The 21,988-nt window shown below is 38.6% G+C and overlaps 1 protein-coding gene across 1 annotated transcript; it reads right to left on the reverse strand.

Annotated features, from left to right (window-relative positions):
- Positions 1–10,762: 10,762 nt before the first annotated feature.
- Positions 10,763–20,648, reverse strand: LOC139440697 (protein FAM170A-like). Its single transcript, XM_071220643.1, has 5 exons — positions 20,582–20,648; positions 18,611–18,721; positions 16,406–16,549; positions 12,500–12,646; positions 10,763–11,460 (listed from the first exon to the last, which is right to left on the reverse strand). Exons 1-5 carry the CDS (start codon positions 20,646–20,648, stop codon positions 10,763–10,765), a joined length of 1,167 nt encoding a protein of 388 aa, XP_071076744.1.
- Between the last annotated feature and the right edge of the window lie 1,340 nt (positions 20,649–21,988).

Consider the following 21,988-nt stretch of genomic DNA (forward strand, 5'->3'; position numbering starts at 1 on the left):
CCTTGATCTTAGAAAGCTTCAATTTTCTCACCATTAAGTATAAGGTAGTTTACCTCTATTCCTAGTTTACTGAGCATTTTTTTACATGAATGAGTGTTGGATTTTGTCAAATTCTTTTTCTGTATCTGTGTAACCATGTGATTCTTCTTTTGAGCCAATTGAAGTAATATATTATATTAATCAATTTTCTAATATTGAAGTGGGATAAATCCTACAAGGTCAGGGTATATAATTTTTTTAAATCCATCATGTTTAATTTGGTCTTAATGCCCACTGGCCCTGATATTTCATGTATCTTATTTAGGGTTGTTGTTATTTTTGTGATTATTTACTTACATATCTGATTTTCATAAATAAAAAGAGCAGTTTGGGCTACATGATTCTCAATATTCTTTTTAGCTTCAAAACTCAATTGTATAGTCATTTTAATTGATTTTGGTGTTGTCTTTACTATTGTCTTATTTCAGTATAACATACAACATTTCAGTATCTTTAAATTGGGGAAACAGCTCTCTTTACTTGCCATCGTGGTGAATTTTGAGCAATAATGCTGTACATGTGTCATTGGGAGGTAATTAAACAGCTCACAACATTTCCCAAGCACTGTAAACATAACTCAATCAGCTCAACAAAGTCAACTGAATATTTTGCACTAAGATTTTCTTGCTTCACACCAAGGAATCCATGAAACTATCTTAATTCTACAGTGTTTACTCAATCTTTCTGATAATCAAGATCAAATATGTAATATATCATCTATTACCTACGCATTTACATTTTGTGTTCCCCCAGAATGTGAACTCATGGAAAAAAAGTGATTTTTTTCCCTGTTTCTACTGCCTATCCTCAGAGTATGGACCCATACTGGGACATCATAGATGCTCACTAAATGTTTAATGAATAAAAAGGAATTTTATTCAAAAGTGTAATTTTTAGTTACAGAATTATAATTTGACTATATATGGTAGTGATCATGTGTCAGTTGAAAATTTTCACTGAAATTGGTCATATTTTTATGATCTTCCCCCTCTTTGCAGCTCAACTTAATATATTATAAAAATCAGTATTTATAATTCAGTTTTAAAATTAAAAATAATTATTAGACTTTAATTTGATTTTATTCCTAGCAAAATAGCAGGAAATGGTAATTTGCAAATAAAAGCTTCCTAGAGATTTCACAACTGACAAAATAATGAGGTTTTAAAGCTTGAGAGTTGTGGCTTTTGAAAAAAGGTCAACCAAAAAAAAAAATCCGAACTATTTCAGATGACTATGGTTAAGTTTTTTTTCACTTATAAAAAGATATTCTATTCTATACCTATATAATTTTATTAACCAATGTCATACCAATAAATTTAATTAAAAGATAAAAAGACATTTTGAGGGGGAAAACGTTTTTAGAAAGCTATTCTATTTTTAATTTCTAAATTATTTCTATACTGTTACTTGCAATAAGAAGGGTCAGAAGTCTCGGGTGAGCAGGGGACTAAAACCAAAAATCTCTGGTACTCACTTGCCCACAGTCCACTCTCTTATGCTTTAACCCTTTGATTACGGGTATATTGCCTTCTAAACTCCAGCCTTGTGTTTGTTCAAAATGGTCCACTGTTTTGAGGGAATCCTTCCAATCTTTGTCTTCTCAGCTTCTTACTTAAATCCCTGGAGCACATCTGGAAGACAGGACCTGACATATTAAGTGCAGGATGAGAAATGCTTAATTGAATGTGAATAAATGTAGTGAATCAATGAAAGAATGAGTCTAGAAGCAAATGCAAAGCCCTTTGCTTATCTTTCTGCCTTTGGACACATTTATAGTTAGTCATCGCCAATGAGTGGGATGGATTCTCTTCATAAAGATGGTCAGCCCTCACACTCCTCTGTTAAGAGCAGGCACCAAGCCTCAGTGCTTACAGGAGCGGTGATATCCCTCATGCCTAACCACCACTTCAGGTTTATTTCCTTGTTTTGGCTGTGTTCCACAGCCAAATTACAGTGTTTGGCAATGACTGAGATAACTCAGGTCATAAACCTGCTTTCGCTAAAAGATCCATTATTGTCCAAATGGCAAACACGCTTAGATAACATTTTTATTGGCAGGATTGAACTCACCATGTAATCATTTTGGTGGGCAGTATGTGTGCCCCAAATAATTACTACTACTTTGCTAATAGATATGTCTCCTTCCACTCTTTTATTACTTTGGTCTCTAATTTCCTTCTGCAATAGCCATAAGTTAAGTTACCTGAAAATATGGAGTTCCGCGTTAGAATTAGTGTTTTAAGTTCTACCATTTCTAGCATTGTTTGAGTTGTGTTCATAGAAAACTTGAGTAATGATGGTTCCCCTGTAAGTCATGCCCCAAACGTAAGCAAACATGTAAAGGACCCCATCCGTGGTATGGTGCTCCTTGAGACGTGACGACCTTTCAATGTTACATCCAGTTCTGCAATTGGATTTCATAAATACTTTCAAATTACGTAGCTGGTAATATTTTCCTAAGAAAAAAATCAATAGTAATCTATATTTATACCCCATAGAGTACCTGCGAGGCTCATTCATTGCTATCTGTGATGTCAGCAGTTGTGAGAGCTCTTTGAATTTGGAGAGGTGAATAGGATGTGTGGTATAGCAAAGCTTTTCATGGAAAGCTCCTGAGTACTATTTATGTTTTTATATGGCACAATAGGTTTATACAGTGCTGACAGAGGCCCAGAAAAAATGAGATTCATTTTGAGGTTGTCAATCTTTATGAAATCAGAAACCAAGGCAATGCACTAAAGCACTGCAAATGAAAACAGAAATAGTGGGCATGAGGAGAATTTTGCCTATAGGCACAAATCACTCTGCCTTTATCCTCTGATTAGACAGAAAATGACAGTGAATTATAACAAGGCTGCTGCAGAATGAGTCAGTAATCAGAGTTTTCAGAGTTGTAATACTTTATAAACACAAGTAGAGGCATGGGATTTCAAATTCATAGGGTGAGGAAAAAGTACCGTATTTTTTGGACTATAAGACACAACCCCCCAAAAAAAAATTTGGGAGGAAAATGGGGGTGTGTCTTATAGTCCAAATGTAGCTTACCTGGCTCACCGGGGGTGTGGTGATGGAGAGGGTTTTTTCCCCCTATTTTCCTCCTCTGAAACCTAGGTGTGTCTTGTAGTCCAGTGGGTCTTAAAGTCCAAAAAATATGGTATGTTTGCAGTTGTTTATATGGAAAATAACACAATAGATAATAATGCAAGAATAAACTCTGTATTTTTCTTACTCACACCTATAAACCTCTATGATTTCCTCACTCTGCCTGTTGATATTTTTATCAGAGTAAGAGTCGAAATCTTTTGAGCAAGAACCATCGCGTGACCTACGTAAACACAAGAACAAATATAGCGTTCTATGAAAGACCAATAGCAAATACTAGATTGATTAGTTACTAGCACACAAAAGAGAAACTTTCTTGGTATTCTTCTCTGCCTATCAGTATTTTAGTGCCAAATCCCTTCATCAACTAATTTTTTTTAAACCCACAAAAAACAGGAGTAGAACAAGAACCCAAATACTGTAAAGTCTCAGTATATTAGTTAGTGAGTAAGTATTGGTAATGGACTACATACTTGTTTCTAAGCTGTTAACCCATTACTTCTGGCTATCATTTTACTTTTCAAATATTTTATTTTGGAATATTCTCTGAAGAAAATCTTCCCTTTCCTGTTAAGGATTATCAGTCAGCACTTAGTAGCTGTGTGGATAACACATCCTGAGGATGTGTAACTCAAGAAGAAATAGATCCAGATTCATTTTAGGAAAGCTTCTGATGATGTCAGTGATCGTTAAAAGGCCTTCGAAAGTAGGTGAGTGTTTTTATAAGGCGAATTATGATACTATAGTTCAAAAAGTTGGATAACTATTGGCTTGCACTTTGAATTACAATTAGTTCTGTCCATTCAAAAGAATGCTACTAAAAGGGAAACTTTTCAGAGTCACATGAGGGGCCCACGACAGTTTCTTTTGGGACTTGCAATCCAGAAATAGTATAATGAGATGTCATCTACACTTGCCAAGTCATATTATATGATTTAGCTACAGCTATGGGGAGAGGAGATGAGTGCCTCTTTTCTCCTACTAAAGAATTTAACTAAGTTTCTGTAGCCTTGGCCAGTCAGGCATACTGCACTCTGGCAATGAAATCGCAGTTTCTCAATGTTCCACATAAAGAAAGCATTAGCAATCTTCTTGTCAGGAAACTTTCACATGGCTGGGAAGAAGGGTCTTTGATGTTGAGTGGAAAGGAAATTTTTTTCTGACCCAGTTTGGAAACCAAGTTACAGATGACTATAACCATAGTCTCACTAAGAGAGTTTGCCAGAAGCAGGATGTACTTGACTTAGTTACTCCATGTTACCCTGCTAAGACGGGAAACTTGGCTAAAGCTAAACTACTTTAGAATTCTATGCATCATTTCTTCCTTTAGACTTGTTAGATTTTTTATGAAAATAATATTTCACTGAGGAAATGTAATTCTTCCACTTCTAGACACTCACTAAAAGGGCAAATGAACTTTCCAATGAAATAAAAACATGGAGTGGATGGAAAAGCAGAACAGTTAGAACTGGAGAACTCCATGAGTACGTGAAAGCTTCTGTGATCTGTCCTTCCAACGCCTACAGGGTGAGAATGCTGTTAAGAGGGACTGGTGGTGACGAAGGACATTTTGTTGGACCTTAGTCCCAAAGAAGTAGGACATTCTCTGTTCTGAAGAACAGAGTTAATGATCAGAGCCCAAGGAAGACATGTCTCTTTCTGGATAAATTTTGCTTTTCATGAAGTCTTCCACAAGGAATGGGCCATGGTAATTCAGAACTCAGGTAACTGTAAGTATATGTCTAAATGGTAAATGAGTTGATAATTGATTAAAGTCTTACTATTTGAAAAGCTAAGAAAGCAGAATTATTATTTAAAAATATAATCTAATTGAATTGTGGAAAACTATTAGTTTCCACATACTATATTCCAGGTACAAAAAAGAATGATTATCAGTAGGATTGGTCCATAACATATATATGTCCAAAGAATTTAAAGTTTTACCTTTTACTTATTAAAGCAATCTTTTTGAGTAACAAAGTTATCAGTACCTTTCGGCAAGTATTTCCAGCTCTTTGCTTCTTAGAAACATATTTCCTGGCTCTTTTATGAGAGGGATGAACACGTGTGTAGTTCTGGCCAATGAATTGTGAACAGGGGTGATGCGTGTTACTTCTTGGCCCGAATATTTAATGGCTGACAAGAGTTTTCTTTTGATGTTAATCCAGGGCTTACATTCTTTCTAATGTCACACCCTTCGTCTGCTTGGCTGTGAGATATCAATGATGCACAATGGAATCATGACCGTCTAAGATGGACGTGTAACAGAAATTGGAAATAAAGTCTATCACTTTGAACCCCTGAGATTTAAGAGTTGTTTGACCAATCTCAATCTAGGCTATACTAAAATGGGTAACAGAATGATTTTTAATTTTTAAAAAAATTATTTATAAATGAAGGCACTGTGGTCCAAAATTTGTAAACTATTTAAGAATTTCAAATTTAGGAGGAACCTCAGTAATAAACAGCCCATCTAGTAAGTAGCCTGGTGACTTAATTTCAGTTCTCTTGGATCTTTTTTAATGATTGAATTTTTCTTGAGAGAGTTAAATCCAGAATGTTGTTTAATTCCTATTCTGAAAGCATCTCTACCAATGCTTTAGATTCAAGATGTATATCAAGGAAAATTGACAGGGCTTGGCAATAGACTGGATGTAGGGGATGAAGTTGAGGGAAGTGTCGGACTTGACTCCCAGGTTTCTGATTGAATGCCTGGATTGACGGCCATGCCTTCCCATGAGATATGGAACATCGGCAGAGAACCAGTGTTTGAATGAAGACTGTAAGTTCACTTTTGGATATGTTGACTTTGAGTCACCTCTGAGACATCAAAGAGCAGATGTTGCGATGCTAATTAGATAGGAAAAGCTGGACCTCAAAAGAGGTCTGAACTTAGATATACATCTGTGAATTATCTGTCTATGGAACAATTTGTCATGTGCATGAATGAGCTAGTGGAGGGAGAAAGAATGGCATGAGAAAAGGCTTTAAGAAAAATGTGAAGGAATTAATGTTTATTACACAGACCAAATGCCTACAAAGTAGTTATTGAAGGAGTGATAGAGAAGAGATATAGAAGAAAGACTCAAAGAAGTATTGCATAGTAAAAGCCAAGGGAAGAAAGTCTTTAAGATTGATTGGTTCGTGTTATTGATGGTGCTGAAAATTCAAGTAAAATGATTACTTTGAGGTTTAACAAAACTGAGATCATTATTGACTCCACTCATACCTGTTTCATTGGAACATGGAATGTGGATATCATTTTTAAAAAATATTTTATTTATTTTTAGAGTGAGGGGAAGGAAAGGACAAAGAAAGGGAGAGAAACACCAGTGTGTGGTTGCCTGTCACGCAACTCCTACCGGGTTCCTGGCCCTCAACCCAGGCATGTGCCCTGAGTGAGACTCAAACCTGCAACCCTTTGATTTGCAGGCCAGCACTCAATCCATTGAGCCACATTAGCCAGGGTGAGGATATCATTGTTTTAAAAATATGATGTCATTTAAAGTAGTTTTTTCAACTCTTCATTTCTAGGTACTTTATTGGTTTATAGCTTTATTGCTTTCTAGAAAAAATGTAGAAACTACATTTGATGAAATATAGACAGTGTTAAATTAAATATTAAAAGTATTGTAATATAGCATATAGTAGATGAAATGTTTTATGCTTTGAAGCTACTTTCCATTATTTTGAATAAACACAAATGCCATGCATGAATTAATTTCATAAAATACTTTTAATCAGTGTCTATGATACTGCATTCATTTCTCTTTATGAATAAAGGAAAACAATAATGCATCTAATCATTGATTCGTATGTGATTTAAGTTCCATTTTACTAACTTAAAAGCTCAAATGAAAGAGTAAAACACTAAAGGCTCACCTTCTGTTTATTCCTTAGTGTCTATTTAAAAATTTTATTTGCCAAATATTTGCAATAGTCAAATGATATAATTCATAGACCCATTTGTTTAATATTTTGATTTGTGCAAGTATCTCTTTCAAATATTCATTTTCTTGCTGCTAATTATTATCATTAAAGTAATTCTGCTCTTCCCAGCAGAATAAGTCCAAAATAAATTTTACTAAAACAAAACCTATTTTGATTTATGTGGGGCATGTGCTTATATTAGAGAGAAATTTTATCTGAACAGCAACTGGACATTAACCTTTACAACTTAAAATAAATTTCCTGGAAAACAATTCAATCAGCCCATATTATCATTGTATCAATACAACAGTCAGAGAATGTTTAATGGTAGCAATCCAACTAAAGTTTAGAAATCTAATATATATTTAGGCTAGAGTCAGTGGTTAATTAAAATCACATAAACAGAGTATCAGATTTACAAATATCCACATTTATTGTGGGCCTTATAAAACTAGAAATCCAATGAGCAGAGCCTTTAAAAAATAAATCAAGATGGATGGATATATAGATTCTAGGTTTGTAGAAAATTTTTACACAAATAAAAATATAGTATATCCAAGATAATTTTTACTTAAAAAACTATTTGGAGCTTTTTTGTATTCCACTCTGTAAATATGTTTTAGCCAGTCATCTCATGATGAATAATTAGCTTGTTTCCTTGTTTTGCCATAAAAATTTTGTTATAAAATGCCACAATGAATGTATTTTATGTGTGTACATGTGGATATCTATGTATTCAAATATAAAAATATATTTTTTAAATTAAACCTAAGAATAGAGTATGTACACTTAAAGTTTTGACATTGCCTAGTTCTCTTTTGAAGTTGCTCTACATTATATTTCTATCAATGTTTCCATTTTCCTACACACTTTTCAACATAATCTAATAGATAAAAACATAATTGTAACTTAATGAGTGACATTATGTACCTTTTCACATGTTAAAGATTATTAGTGTTTTTTAAGTGAAACTTTTCAATGCTTTTTTTTTTTTAGTTGTGTTTTTGGAGAAGAGTTATTTTTATGGCGCTTTTTGTGTAGTAAGGAAATTAGACTTCACCTCTGATATGAGTGAAGACACGTTTCTCAGTTTGTTGTTTATGTGGAGAGCTCCCGAAGATAACGTGCCAGGCGTTAGAAAGGGAGGGAGGGCGGGACTATAAAGGCCACAAGTGAAAACTGCTGAGACGACGGGATACTTCTGTATCTTGTTTGCAATGATGAGCATACAAATCTACACAGTGAGAAAATGTCCTCACTATACATGACAACATACAAAAATGCATGGAAAATGCATGGAAAACCAGTTATTCTGAGTAATGTCTGTAGTCAGGACTATTGTAGTGTTCCGATCACTGTCCTGGTTTTGATAATGCACTATAATTATGTTGGGAGAAGCTGGGCGATGGGTACGTGGGGCCTCTCTGTACTGTTTATACAACTTCTTGTGAGTTTATTTCAGAAATTAAAAAATCTTAAAGCTCAGCAAATGTCAAAGTATATAAACTAAAACAAACAAACAAATAAAAATCCCTACCTGGACACATTATAATCAAAATGCTGATAACCAAAAGTAAATCTCAAAAATGAATGAAAACAAATGTTTCAAGTAACTATGCCAGACACTGCATGAGGAGCTTTTACTGGTGTCTCCTTAGCTCACAATTGCTATAATTTTAGATATTATGATCTCTATTCTTAAGAAGAGAGTGTTGACTCACAAAGTATGTAAAGCTGCTAAGCAGTAGTAAGGAGTTTAAACCCAGGTGTACTGTATTGAAACCCATTTTGTATATTGAAGTCATTTTGTTTATACACCCAAGCATTTAAAAAAAATTTTAATAATCTTTTTTAGATTTTTCCCATTACTATTTAGTCCCTATATACACCCCTCCCCCCAGGAATCACCACACTGTTGTCCATGTCCACAAGTCCTTTTTCCTTTTTGCTCCATCTCTCCACCCCTATCCAAGCATTTTTAATGTACCGTCCTAATTAATCAAAGATGTAGTTACATGTTGCATACAGTATATCCTGTACTGTTTCAATATCAGCTCAGAGGCATATAATGTGTTACTCCTTTCTAGGTTATATCTTTTCAACTATTAAACTGAAATTATCATGTTGAAGCTAATTTGCATCATTTAAGGTACATTATGTTACAAACAACAGTAAATGGCTCAGGCTAGTTGAGGAAAATCACAAAAATTTATTGAAGGGTTTATGAGGAGACTTAGTGAATTAAAATAACAGTTAAAACAGCCAGGTCTTTCAAAAACAGAGGAGCTGAAGCAAGTCAAGCAGTGAAATAACTTAAATGGGAGTTGCAGACAAAGGATAACTCACCACTACCCCCACAATCTCTGTCTCTTCTGTCCTAATTTTCCAAGTTATCAGTACAGGTTGGTCCAACAGAGATGTTTCCCTTACGTTGATTATGAACGCCAGTTAGTGAAGTAATGACTTCACTTGGCTAGTCTGTCTTGCCCATATATTTGTCCAGAATGTAGAGCCTCTTTTCAATGGTTGAAGTAAAAAATAGTAGTCAGATGAAACCAACAGCAACTATGATCCGCCTCTTAGCTTCTGTGAACTTGTGGAAACACAGGTGCATATACTCTTCTTATACATACATATCCATGGGAAAGGGCGGAGCACAAAAGGAATATTTTCAAAGTAATTAATATGCATATATGCAGGTGTCCAGAATGCCGTACTGCAGTTTTAAGCTTAATAATTTTAGAAAGGTAAAATCTACAAATTATAAAGATCAACATTTGACAGTGGAACTATTTTAATTTCCCCTCTCCTGTATAGTTCTGTGGATTGTAAATAATACTTTTTAAGTTTTCATTTTTTGTTTCTGAACCTCTGAAGATGGCAGCGACAAAAATTAAAATTTATCTTTGAAAATGTACAAAGTTAAAGTGTCAATGACATGTAAATAACTAAATATGCAAGTTGTGTTTTTCAAAAGTTTGTAGCCTTTACCCTTCTAAAATTATTAAGCTTAAAACTGCACTACGGCATTTTGGACACCTGTATATATGCATATTAATTATTTTGAAACTATTCGTTTTGTGCTCCATCCTTTTCCGTGGATATGTATGTATAAGAAGTGTTTATGCACCTGTATTTCCACAAGGTCATGGAAGCCAAGAGGTGGATCGTAGTTGCTGTTGGTTTCATCCATGCAGTACATTTTCCTCTCTCAATTTAAGCATGTCAGTCATCCAACCAAATAACTGTGCGGGTGAATATATTAGAGGGAGATATGGGACAAGGCATATGTTCATTTTAAGAAAAGGATATAGAAAAATTTGAAAAATTGTTAACAAACACCAAGTTCATGGAAGTGTGGGGTGAGTGCAAGGGAGGAGTGTTATAACCTGTACTGTTAAAGTTCTGTAGTGTTGATACTCTTGCATCAAACGTGTATTCATGGATACGTGTTATCCAGGTGGGGGTGTGCACTGAAGAGCTGGGCAAAGTGAAGGCAGTATCTGGGATGCCGTGGTCTGCCTTCTTCTCCCTCGGGAAAGTGGTGGACAGTATTAAAAGTCATTGTCTGCTCATATTGGTGGTATGGTGGTAGAAACAGGGATGGTAGGGATGCATGAAAAAGGGTGGGTATATATAGTCTCTTCAAGAAGATGAAGTCTCCTCGGTAGAGTCTAACCTGCTTCACTTCCTATTTTTTAAGGACTGAAAAACAGTCCTTTTTAGTATGAGTTGGTCTTCGCAGCAAAATGTTTTTGCTACTGGTATCTGAAATGCTGCCTTCTTGATTTCCTTCTTCCTCTTCTTTCCAATTTTTCTGTTTTAGACAAGCCAATGCAAGATGGAAAGTATGGCAGCTGAAGCCCTCCTTGAACCCATGCTTCACATGCTCCTTGAGGACTTCTAAGCTGGGGAAGATGCGGCAGCAGGCCATGCACCTGAAGCCACTGTGGCGGGTCACCAGCCACTCGGGGTTTCTGGCCCTGTGATACACCTGCAGAGCTGAAGGCATGGCTGGCCTTTCAACCTCCTCTTTCTTCTGGGCTCTGCTGTCTAAGTAGGGCCTACAGTTAATTAGGGGTCTTTTTGTAGACATCTGAGAGAATGGAATATTTTCAAAACCCTTTTCAATGTAGGTCATTTCTTCTATCTTCATCTTTTTAGAGGATGGCTCCAATCCTCCTTCTTCTGGATCCTCTAAGACGGCTCTGCCTCGTTTCATTTGCACACGCATGTAGTAAATTGTCATGACTCTTTCATCTCTCCCAGATACTGAGGATGTACAGGGCTTATTATTCCTAAACAAACTAAAAGGAGAGGAGGCATGTGGAGAGGGAGAGGAAATCTCTGTTTGCTGCAAATCCGTGGATGCAGGTGTCACAAGGGTCCCTAGGAAAGAAAATTTCAAACTTAAAAAACCGAGGATATGTGTGTGAACAAGGGAGTTAAGATGACCACGCCCTACAGGAGCATGTGGAATGAAAATGATCTGTTTGTGACCCATCACGATTCTCTGTGGTATTTTAGGTGTTTCTATGGAATAATTATGAGAGAATGAGGATGAAGTATTATATACATGTACTTGGGGTGTTCGGTGTATGCTCTGGGGCATATTCGGTGGTTATTTCAATGTTGGTAAAGGGAGATGGCTAGTGGGTGTGTGCATGGTTGTCATGGGGTGTGACAGCACATGTGGACACGTGCAGAAACAGTCCCTTGTCCTGGCTGCGACAGGGCCACCTAGAGTGGTAGAAGAAGTGGGTGTGAGCTCTCAGAATGTTCAGCTCCTTGGGGGTCTGAAGGCCTCGTGGCTGAAGGGGCATATGGATTAGAAAGACAACACATGATAGTTCATGTCCTTCAGGGCATCTGAGTTTTCTTGAGTTTGGCCTAAGTGAGGGATTTGAACCAGGTTACCTGTTTGAGGGGATGTGAGTTGTTTATGGATTTAGTGTGTAAATGGGTGAGTCTGAAAATAATTGGGTGAGGCAATAAAAGTGAGGGTGTACCTACATAATGCTACCAGAAAATGGGCAAATAGAAGGGGAAAGAACTCAAGTGTATTTGAGAAATAATATGAATAGAAGGAGAAATGTGGCCATCCCAGGGGTACAGATGAGTGTGTGACTGTGAGGATGTGAGTTTGTGCTTATGTAGGGGGAAGTTAATGATTAACCTCCCATACACTTATGGGCACCATGCACGGCCCCACCCACAGCACCCCCAGTGATCCTGTGTTGGAAACTGTTGCTGACCTGGCCCTATGCATAAAAACACACTCCCCATTTGTCTGTTTGCAGAAGCTTCGGTATTAGTCCATCTGCCCTGAAGCATTTCTGTTTGTGTGGGGGAAATGGAATAAGTAGGGACTGGGCTGATCAGCTCATCTCCTGACCAAGTTCACATCCCACCTTTGGTCATTCCTTACCATGGTTATTAGGAGGGAAATGCCTGGATGGAGAGGAGGCACAGGTTAAATCGTGAGAACTAGGAGAGCTTTCCTTGGGGGGACCACAGCCTGGGGCCTCCGCATGTATCTGAGACTGAGATGCACACTCTTGAATCTTCCTGATGTCTGGGGAATGCATAATAAAGAACATCGAGATGAGACATTGTCTCTGGTCTGTTTCAGTTCCAAAAACACATGTTGAGAGGACAGAATATGTCAGGAATTGTTACCACACAGGACAGTGGCTCTAACATAAATTACGGTGACTTACCCATTTGATACTCCATTAGCTCCCAAACACAAGTAAATGCTAATTAAAATTGTGTGTTTGGTGGATGTCCATGGAATTCGTCATGTAGTGTGTGATGTTTCTGGAGATCTATGCAGATTATCAAAAACTTAGGACCAGGTCAGAAACATGCACCAACACAAAGTTGCATACCAACTCCTTTCCCTTAGGACAGATCACACAATGAGGGCATGTGTGGAGCAAGTCCTTTGAAGCACTCGGCGTGTACGTCTACCTATTTCTGTGGAAATCTACAGGATGTAGATATGTGGGCAGAGATGTAAAGACCAGTTTTTACTTCTGAAGAAATTACCTATTCATTCTGACACTGTCACTCTCCCTGTCACTGTTAACCAAGCTCTCTGCTCTTTATTTAACAAATTAAGGTTATCGTTATACTCAGGAATGTGTCTAAGTATTATTCACATTTATGGCAAAAAGGCATGGTGACTGTAACATACATGGCATTTAGTCAATAACCTGTTTGTTAAAAGTTGGTTAAGTTTGGGTGAGTGAACGACTGGTGTTTGTGAAGCTGAATGTGGGGCTGAGTTTACATGTGGTACGTGTGTTTGTGTCCGTAAGCTAGTTGAGCACCTATCGATGTGCACAGACTGCATTACCTGTATTATGGAATTGTGTGTGTGCTTTCCTTACTTGTGAATGAGATATGGAGTTATTTATTACTGACAATAGTCTCACTGAGCCTTGTAAATTAGTGTATTTGTTAAATATTAGGGAGTAGATTTATAATGTGAGAATGGGAACATCAAGATATGTAATAGAAAGAACTTAGGGGCTTTGAAAACTGGCATGGTATGACGAGCCAAAGAAAATGAGGGCGGAGAGAAGTATGTGTCAGTTTAAATGTGCAGCAACATGGGATTACATTAGAAAATGAAACTGGAAGACTGAGTTCTGAAGTGGGTATGATAGAGTAATGGAAACTCGGGCCTAGCAGTCTAACCACTAATTAATCAACAAATGGAAATGTGACCATATTGAAAAATACATGGGATAGAATGTTCAGAACATCACCTTTCAAGCAGTTGCGAAGAGAAAGCAACCCAAATACTTAGAAAAGTATAATCAATAGAGAAATAGTACTCATGCAGTGGTATATATAAACCAAATGAGCAAACTAAAGTAACATGCAATGTAGAGAAATAGTAACATGCAATGTAGAGAAATAGGATGAGTAAAATCCAGACATTCAGTATATATTGTGCCTTTTATTTCCATCTGAGTGAAAATCAGAGAATACTAATCCAGTGTCTTAGGAGTAAGAGAAATGACAATGGTGTGTATGGTGGACAGGAGAGTAAGGGGTGGAAAACTTAGATGCTTGTGGAAGATTTCAAGGAAATGAACAATGAGGACAGTGAGGGAGAAAGGGTCTGATGAGAAATGAACTTGAGCTTGAGAACATGGGCTAGGAGAATCTGTGGGTGTGATGGGATACAGGTGGGTTATTTCAGTACTCCACCTCTGTTGAGTTCTGGAGGGTTCCACTGTTGATGTTTGAAGTTGTAAGTGGTTTCACACCTTCCTGGTCATATAACATGCCCTTGACTGGCTCATACTAACATATTCTTGTCTGTTTCCCTGGTAAAACTCTCATATCCTTAGTTCCTCTCCCATTATTTCCTCACATGCAGGTAAGTTCTCCACTCTTCTCCATTGCCTTGCCTCGATCCTTTCAGGTGTCCCCCATCCCCACCACTTTGGAATGTACTGCTTCCATGGCTGATCACACTCAAGAAGAAGCAGATGTCTTTTGCTGACTTTTGTTCCTTGACAGCCTTGTAGCAATCCTGGGCAGAATTACTCAGCTCATCTCCAGGCTCTGTCAGGTCCCAACCTCCCTTTGCATCCTATGCAATAGTCCCTCCTTACTAGTGCCTACGATCTTTCCTTTAGAACAGATGGAGGATCAGCTATGTGAAGGAGAAAACCCCTCCAGTGCTTTCCAGGCTTGAGTTAGGGCCACTGCCTTGTGTCTGTGCTGCAAAGCACTTTCTTTTAAATTCACCTTTGCCGAAAAATTAAATAAAAATAATAGAGAGGTGGTCCATGTTTGTTAACTCTGTATTTATCTGTCCATTAAACAGAAGATCACAGTCAACTATGTGACATGCTCAGTACACACCCACGGCCTCATCTTCCCAGATAGCATAACAAGGTTGCTATGAAACTTCCCAATACACAGTGTTATCTACTGTGTCAGTAAGTAGACTGGGTGGCTGGGTTTGCATCAAGACAAGTTCTTTGGAAACATTACACAGCTTATCTCCTTCCCACCTGGACACAGCACTATGCTATATTTACCAGCTGCTCTTGCAAGTAGTCTTGACCATGGGCTTGCCTTTCTCCAAAGAACACTGGATGGAAATGACACGCGTCCCTTCCAGGCATCACCAGAGAAACGTCCTAAGCGCCCCTCCACACTCTTCCTTTTCCTAGATGACTTAGAAACAGGAGCGGCATTGGATCCAAGACAGAAAACATTTTGTTGGAATCGATGAGTTCCTAGAAAAGCCAGTTTGAAACATAAGAAACCACAATATGTGTGTGAAGTCTACTGTAGGAGCACAAGATGGCCATGCCCTGCGTGAGCATGTGGGATGTAAGTGCGTGTACATGTGACATTGCAGAGTTCTGGGCATGGGAGGCTTTAGTGGAGGGGTTTCCATGGTATAAGTATGTGGTGACAAGGGTGAAACATTGTATGCTTGTTCTTGTGACATTGTGTGTATGTTCTGGGGGATCTCTGGTGAATGTTTTCAATGCTGGTGAAGGGAGATGGTGGTGGGTGTGTGCATGGTTGTCATGGGGTGTGACAGCACATGTGGACACGTGCAGAAACAGTCCCTTGTCCTGGCTGCGACAGGGCCACCTAGAGTGGTAGAAGAAGTGGGTGTGAGCTCTCAGAATGTTCAGCTCCTTGGGGATCTGAAGGCCTGGTGGCTGAAGGGGCATATGGATTAGAAAGACAACACATGAAAGTTCATGTCCTTCAGGGCATCTGAGTTTTCTTGAGTTTGGCCTAAGTGAGGGATTTGAACCAGGTTACCTGTTCGAGGGGATGTGAGATGTTTATGGATTTAGTGTGTAAATGAGTCTGAAATAATCATGTGAAGGGATGTAAGTGAGGGTGCACCTACGTAATACCATGAGAAAATGGGAAATGATGCAGAAAGAATGCATGTGTGTTTGAGAGATACAGTGAAAAGGTGAAGAAATGCGGCCATCCCATGTATGGCGGGGTACAGATATTGGTGTGACTTTGAGGTGTGTGTTTGTGCTCATCTAGGAGGAGGATAATGATTAACCTCCCATACACTTATGGGCACCATGCACGGCCCCACCCACAGCACCCCCAGTGATCCCCTGTTGGAGACTGGTGCTGAGGGACCTGCCCTATCCTTAAGGCACACTCCCCATTTGTCTGTTTGCAGAAGCTTCAGTACTAGTCCATCTGCCGTGAAGCATTTCTAATTGTGAGTGGAAAGTGGAGTAAGTAGGAACTGGGATGATCATCTGAGCTAATTTCTTGAACAAACTCAGATCCCACCCCACCTTTCATCATTCCTTACCATGGGTATCATCAGGAGGGGGAAGCTTGGATGGGGAGGAGACACATGAAAAATATTCAGAACTACATGAGCATTCTTCAGTGGGACCACCGCCTGGCACCTCTGCAAGCACCTGTGGTGCATATTCTTCAAAGGTCTTGATGTCTGAGGAATGCATAATAAAGAATATCGAGATGAGGCATTTTCTGGGGTCTGTGTCAATTGCAAACACCCACGTGGAGAGGACATAATGTGTCAGACATTGTACCACACATGACCCTCCTCTCATACAAATGATGGGGATCTGCCCATTTCATAATCCATTTCCTCCAAAACATAATAAACAAACCCGTATTAAAATTGTGTTGGGTGAATATTAGTGGGATTGGGCACCTTATATATGATATTTCTGGAGGTCTATTTAGATTATCAAAAACGTAAAACTTAGGACCAGGTCTGAAACTTATTATGCACAAACACAATGTTACATACCAATTCCATTCCCTTAGGTCTAATTGTACAATGAAGGCATATTTGGTGCCAGGTCTGTGAAGCACTCAGTGCATATGTCTATCTATTTCTATGGAAATCTAGATGCATGGAGATGTATGGAGAGGGATGTAAAGATTAATTTTTTTTCCAGAGAAATCTATTCATTCTTACAGTGTCATTGTCGCTGTGTCACTGTGAACCCAGCTCCCTGCTCATTTAACTCATTAAATTATCATCGTCTCCCAGGGATGTGTCTGTTGCATGTACCGTTTGTACTTTTAGCCAAAAGGCATGGTGAGGGTAACATGCATAACCTCATTTCAGTCCATAACCTGTTTGTAGAAGTCGATAAATTTTGGGTGTGTGAATGACCTGGTGTGTAGCAATCTGAATATGGGGTTGTGTTTTATGTGGTGTGTGTGTGTGTGTGTGTGTTAGGTCAGCACCTATTGATGTGTGCAGATTGTGTTACCTATGATTTTGGCTTTGTGTGTGCTTTATTTATTATGCGGATTACATATGGGATTGTACGACTGAGAATAATCTTATTGATCCGAGAGAATTAGTGTATTTGTAAAATGTTAGGGAAGATTTTATAATGTGAGAATGTGAGTATCACGATGTGTACGAGAAAGAACACACGGACTTTGACAAAGTGACACAGTGAGAAGAGCCAAAGTGAATGGGGGTGCAGGGCAGTGTGTGTAAGCTGTCGTGTGCAGGACCGCGTGACGGCGTTAGCAAAGGGAAGGATGGAAGGGTGGGTTCTCAAGGAGGCGAGATGGAACACTGGAAACTCAGACTGAGCAGTGTAACTCCTAATTCATCACCCAATGGAAATGTGGTCCATACTGAAAATTCATGGGATAGAATGTTCAGAATACCACTTTACAAGCAGTTGCCAACTGAAAGCAACCCAAATGCCCAGCAAAGTATAATCAATGGAGAAATAGTATTTGTGCAGTGGCATAGGTATACGTAAGTCAAAATGAACACACTAAAGTCACATGCAACGTGGGTCAGTTAGAGAGATAGGATAAGTGAAAAAACAGACATCCAGAATATATTGTGCCTTTTATTTCCATCAAGTAGAAGAACAGAGAATACTGATCCAGTGTCCTAGGAGTAAGAGAAATGACAACAGTGTGTATGGTGGACAGGAGAGTAAGGGGTGGAAAATTTAGATGCTTGTGGATGATTTGAAGGAAATGAGCAATGAAGACGGAGAGGGAGAATGAGCCTGATGAGAAATTAACATGAATGTGAGAATATTGGCTATGACGATATGTGGGTGTGATGAAGTTTTGGTGGGTTATGTCTTTACTTTACTTCAAGTTCAGTTTCTTAAGATCCCATGCTGTTGGTCTAGGTTACTAGTGGTTTAACACCTTCCTGGTAATATAACACATCCCTGTCTGTCTCATACTAACATATTCTACCTGCTTCTCTGATAAAATTCCCATCCCCTTAGTCTCTTTCCCATTTCTCTTGTTTTTCCAAAATTAACTGGTCTCTACACATGTCCTTGTTCTAGCTCCAGTCCTTTTAAGTGCTTTTCCATTGAACTGTATTGTTTTCTCTGCTGATGGCATTAAATCTGAAGTGGAAGCGCTTTTACTGACTTTTTCTACTGGGCAGCCTTTTATTGACTAATGTGCACAATCATTCAGCTCACCTCTGGTCTCTGTCCAATCCCAAGCTCCCTTAACATCCTATGTAATAGTCTCTCCTTACCAGCACCACTTTGCTTGTTTGGAGGTGAAATGAAGGTTGAACTGCCCGAACTATAAGAATCCTCCCCTGCTTCTTTATGCTGTAAAGGATGTTCTTGTAAATTCAACTTTTCTGAAAAAATGAATAAAAATAATAGTGATGGGTCCATATTTGTTATTTGTTTGTTCATCTATCCATTCAACAGTCCATCAGTCTTCCATGTGCCATGTTCAGTGAACGCTCATGGCCTCCATCTTCATGGGCAGTGTAATATGGTTCCTATGAAACTTTTAAATGCACAGTAGTATTTATGTGTCAATAAATATCATAGTTTATGGGGATCGCAGAAAGATTCTTTGTAAATGGGACAGAGATTGCTGTCTCCTTTGTGCCTGGACATACAACTATATTATATTCATTAGGTTACCTTGCAGGTAGTTCTGACCATGTGATTACATTTCTACAATGCAAAATTAGTGGAAATTTCATGTGCTGCTTCCAGAATTGCCAAACAAAGCTCCTGTCTGCCTTTCCTTGCTTTTTCCTTTCCTTGCTGACTGGGATGTTGATAACCTGTTGTCTTTTTGAAAGCTGCGTGTAAATGATAATAAAATTTCCATCAGCTCAGGGCCATGAATTTCTTCGTGGATGAGACTCGTCCTGGTGGCCTGCACTTCCATGTTGATTTGTTACAGAAGTGAGAAATATATTCATTTGTGTGCTACTCACTCAAACCGAATCTACCCTATCTGATGAAGTTGGGTTAAAATGTGTTTTTGAGAAGTGAATAATTGGACCTCATCAATAATTACTGGGCAATTACGTTAAGTATTAAATATGTATCATCCCTGGCTTATTTATACTCTGTACGTGTGTATATGTGAATAGGTATGAATATATGTTTACATGTCTCATAGTTTACACCCAAAAACATATGTAAACATGCACTGTGTTTCTGACAGTGAATGAAGACAGCCTTCTTCAAAGGCTCACTGGAGAATGCAGAAATCCCAAATACGTTGGATATATTAACTCTTATGGAATGCGAGCCACCACTTGGAACTTTGGGGGTGGCTCCAATCTGTCTCCCTCCCACCACTGAACAATGGTTCCTCCTCATAGCAGTTACTTGTTTACCTTTTATCTCCATAGGAACCAAACTATTTCAGTTTTCCATTTTTCCAGAAAGAGCCAAACTTTCTCTTTAATATAACCATCATTGTCAAAGTGTGTTTTATTGTGTGGGTGTATCTTATTTTTTCTTACGTTTCACATAGGGGCCCCACATTTACCTCTTCATAGCCTAAAACGATTCACTTTTCCTCCTGAGTAAATACATTATTTATGACATTATGCGCTCATCCATACTCAACCAGTTTTAAGTGTTCAAAGTTTGTTGGGTTTTTTTTTTTCCATTTTTTTCCTTTTCACTGTGACCCAGACTTTCTTCTTGATTAACAGGAGGAAGTACTATTGGAAAACTAGTAACAATATTATTTATTTAACCAATGCTGTTAGGCAGAAGTCAAATAAAGGGAAATACGTTTTCTAAGAAACATCATACTAATCAACCACTATGTCTCCGACAGAGTAACCCAGGGCAATACAGTATGGGTAGCACAAGTCCTAAGCCACAGTAACAAGGCTTTGGCCACCTGAGCTTTCTCTACTCTCAGACTACCCTGGCCTTCAGAAAAGACCAACAGTCATACATCTCTCTCAATCTCTCTCTCTTTTCCTTCTCTCCTCCTGTCTCCCCCCCACCCCCCCACCCTGTCTCTCTGCCCCACCGACTACAATGATTTCTTTTATCCAATGGGACCTCTCCTCACTCTCCTCTTTTCCCTCCCCTCTTCTCCCTCTTTGTCTCTCTCCCTCTCTCCCTCTCTCCCTCCCTCCCTCATCACAACTAGGAATTCTCTCTCTCTCTTTCTCTCTTTAGAAAACAGTACCTGGTTACGCTGTACCCAGAGGATGTCCTTTAATACATACCTCCTGACTTCTTCGCAGGTTTGAGATATCTACTTTCCAGATGTTTCTTTTTTTCTTTATGTTTCATCGCTTAACTCTTTTAAAAAGTCATTCAAATCTGGTAACTTTCTCCCCTCAGCTCTGCTCTCAGAGTATCAGTTGATGATGACAAAGAATCACATTACAAGTGCAATCAATATAAACAAATTACAGTCAGTGACAACAAGCTGCTTGAGGGATTTATCTCCCCACCAAATCACTTTTCTGACCAGTGCTCAGCGCACCACCAGGGCAATTATGACGCAAGTCATCGCCATGGCTTCCGCAGTATTCTATGACCTGTGCACTACATCAGCGCAAGCCAGGGACCAGCTAGCACTCACAGGACCACAGGACTGCCACACCCACTGACTAGAGTGGGTCCTTTTATCCAATAGAAACACTACTGTGAATTTGAATTTCTTTTCATCTTTTACTCGATATCAAAAGGAGAGGACAGATGACTTAGATTAAACAAAGGAAATTATTTTATGTGTCTAGGGTAACCACATTACTCAATCTCCCCAATGGTGAGGCTAAGCGGTACTTGAGAACACTAGGCTTAGGCCCATGCCTGTCTCATAGAAAATAGTAAATGTTATTTATATCTTATTGGTACTACTATTTAACTTATGTACAAATGTAAGTTATTTGTGAGGTATATATTGGTGTGTATCTGTGAAAACATCTCATAATTCTATACAACTCTAACCTTTATTGAATATCCTTCTTTATTGGAAATATTCATATATTTTTACAAAACATTGTCTCTTTTGATACTCTTTTCCTTATCATTTCCCCAGGGGCTTGGGAAAAGAGGAAGCCCCGGCCTTTGTCTTGAATCCTGTTCTTGTCAAGTCTAAAAGCCTCATTTTCCAGGCTTCTGTTCCAGGCCCCAGGCTACCTCTTTTGGAGACAACTGGGCTCTGTAGAGGGTTTGAACTCTTCACAGCTCCATTCTACCTCACACCCACCAATGAACACACCTCCTCCCTCAGGGCCAGTGCGTACTTACTTCCAAACCTCAGGAGTTACGTTAGACCCAGGCCATGACGTAGCCTCTTCCATTCTTCACCCCGAGTAGGCCCTGCCTCTGGGTGTCACCGCACTCAACCCTGTGCTCACCGTCTCATAGCCACTCAATGGTCGGTGCATTTATCAAGGAATAAAGCTTGTTAGCTATCAGAAAAGGTTAAAAAAAAAAGACACTATTTTACCTATAGCAAACTTGGTAAAAACTAAATCAAATTATACAAATGATTGTAAGGGTATGAGTGAAAAAGGGAATCTTCATGACCTGAAACTAAATATTGACCTATGTTGCTGAGCAATTGTTGTTGTTGAACAACTAGCCAACATTTTTTAAATTAAATAAGCATATAAACTATG

The sequence above is a fragment of the Desmodus rotundus genome, chromosome 1 (genome assembly GCF_022682495.2).
Source record: "Desmodus rotundus isolate HL8 chromosome 1, HLdesRot8A.1, whole genome shotgun sequence".
NCBI classification, from domain to species: Eukaryota; Metazoa; Chordata; class Mammalia; order Chiroptera; family Phyllostomidae; genus Desmodus; species Desmodus rotundus.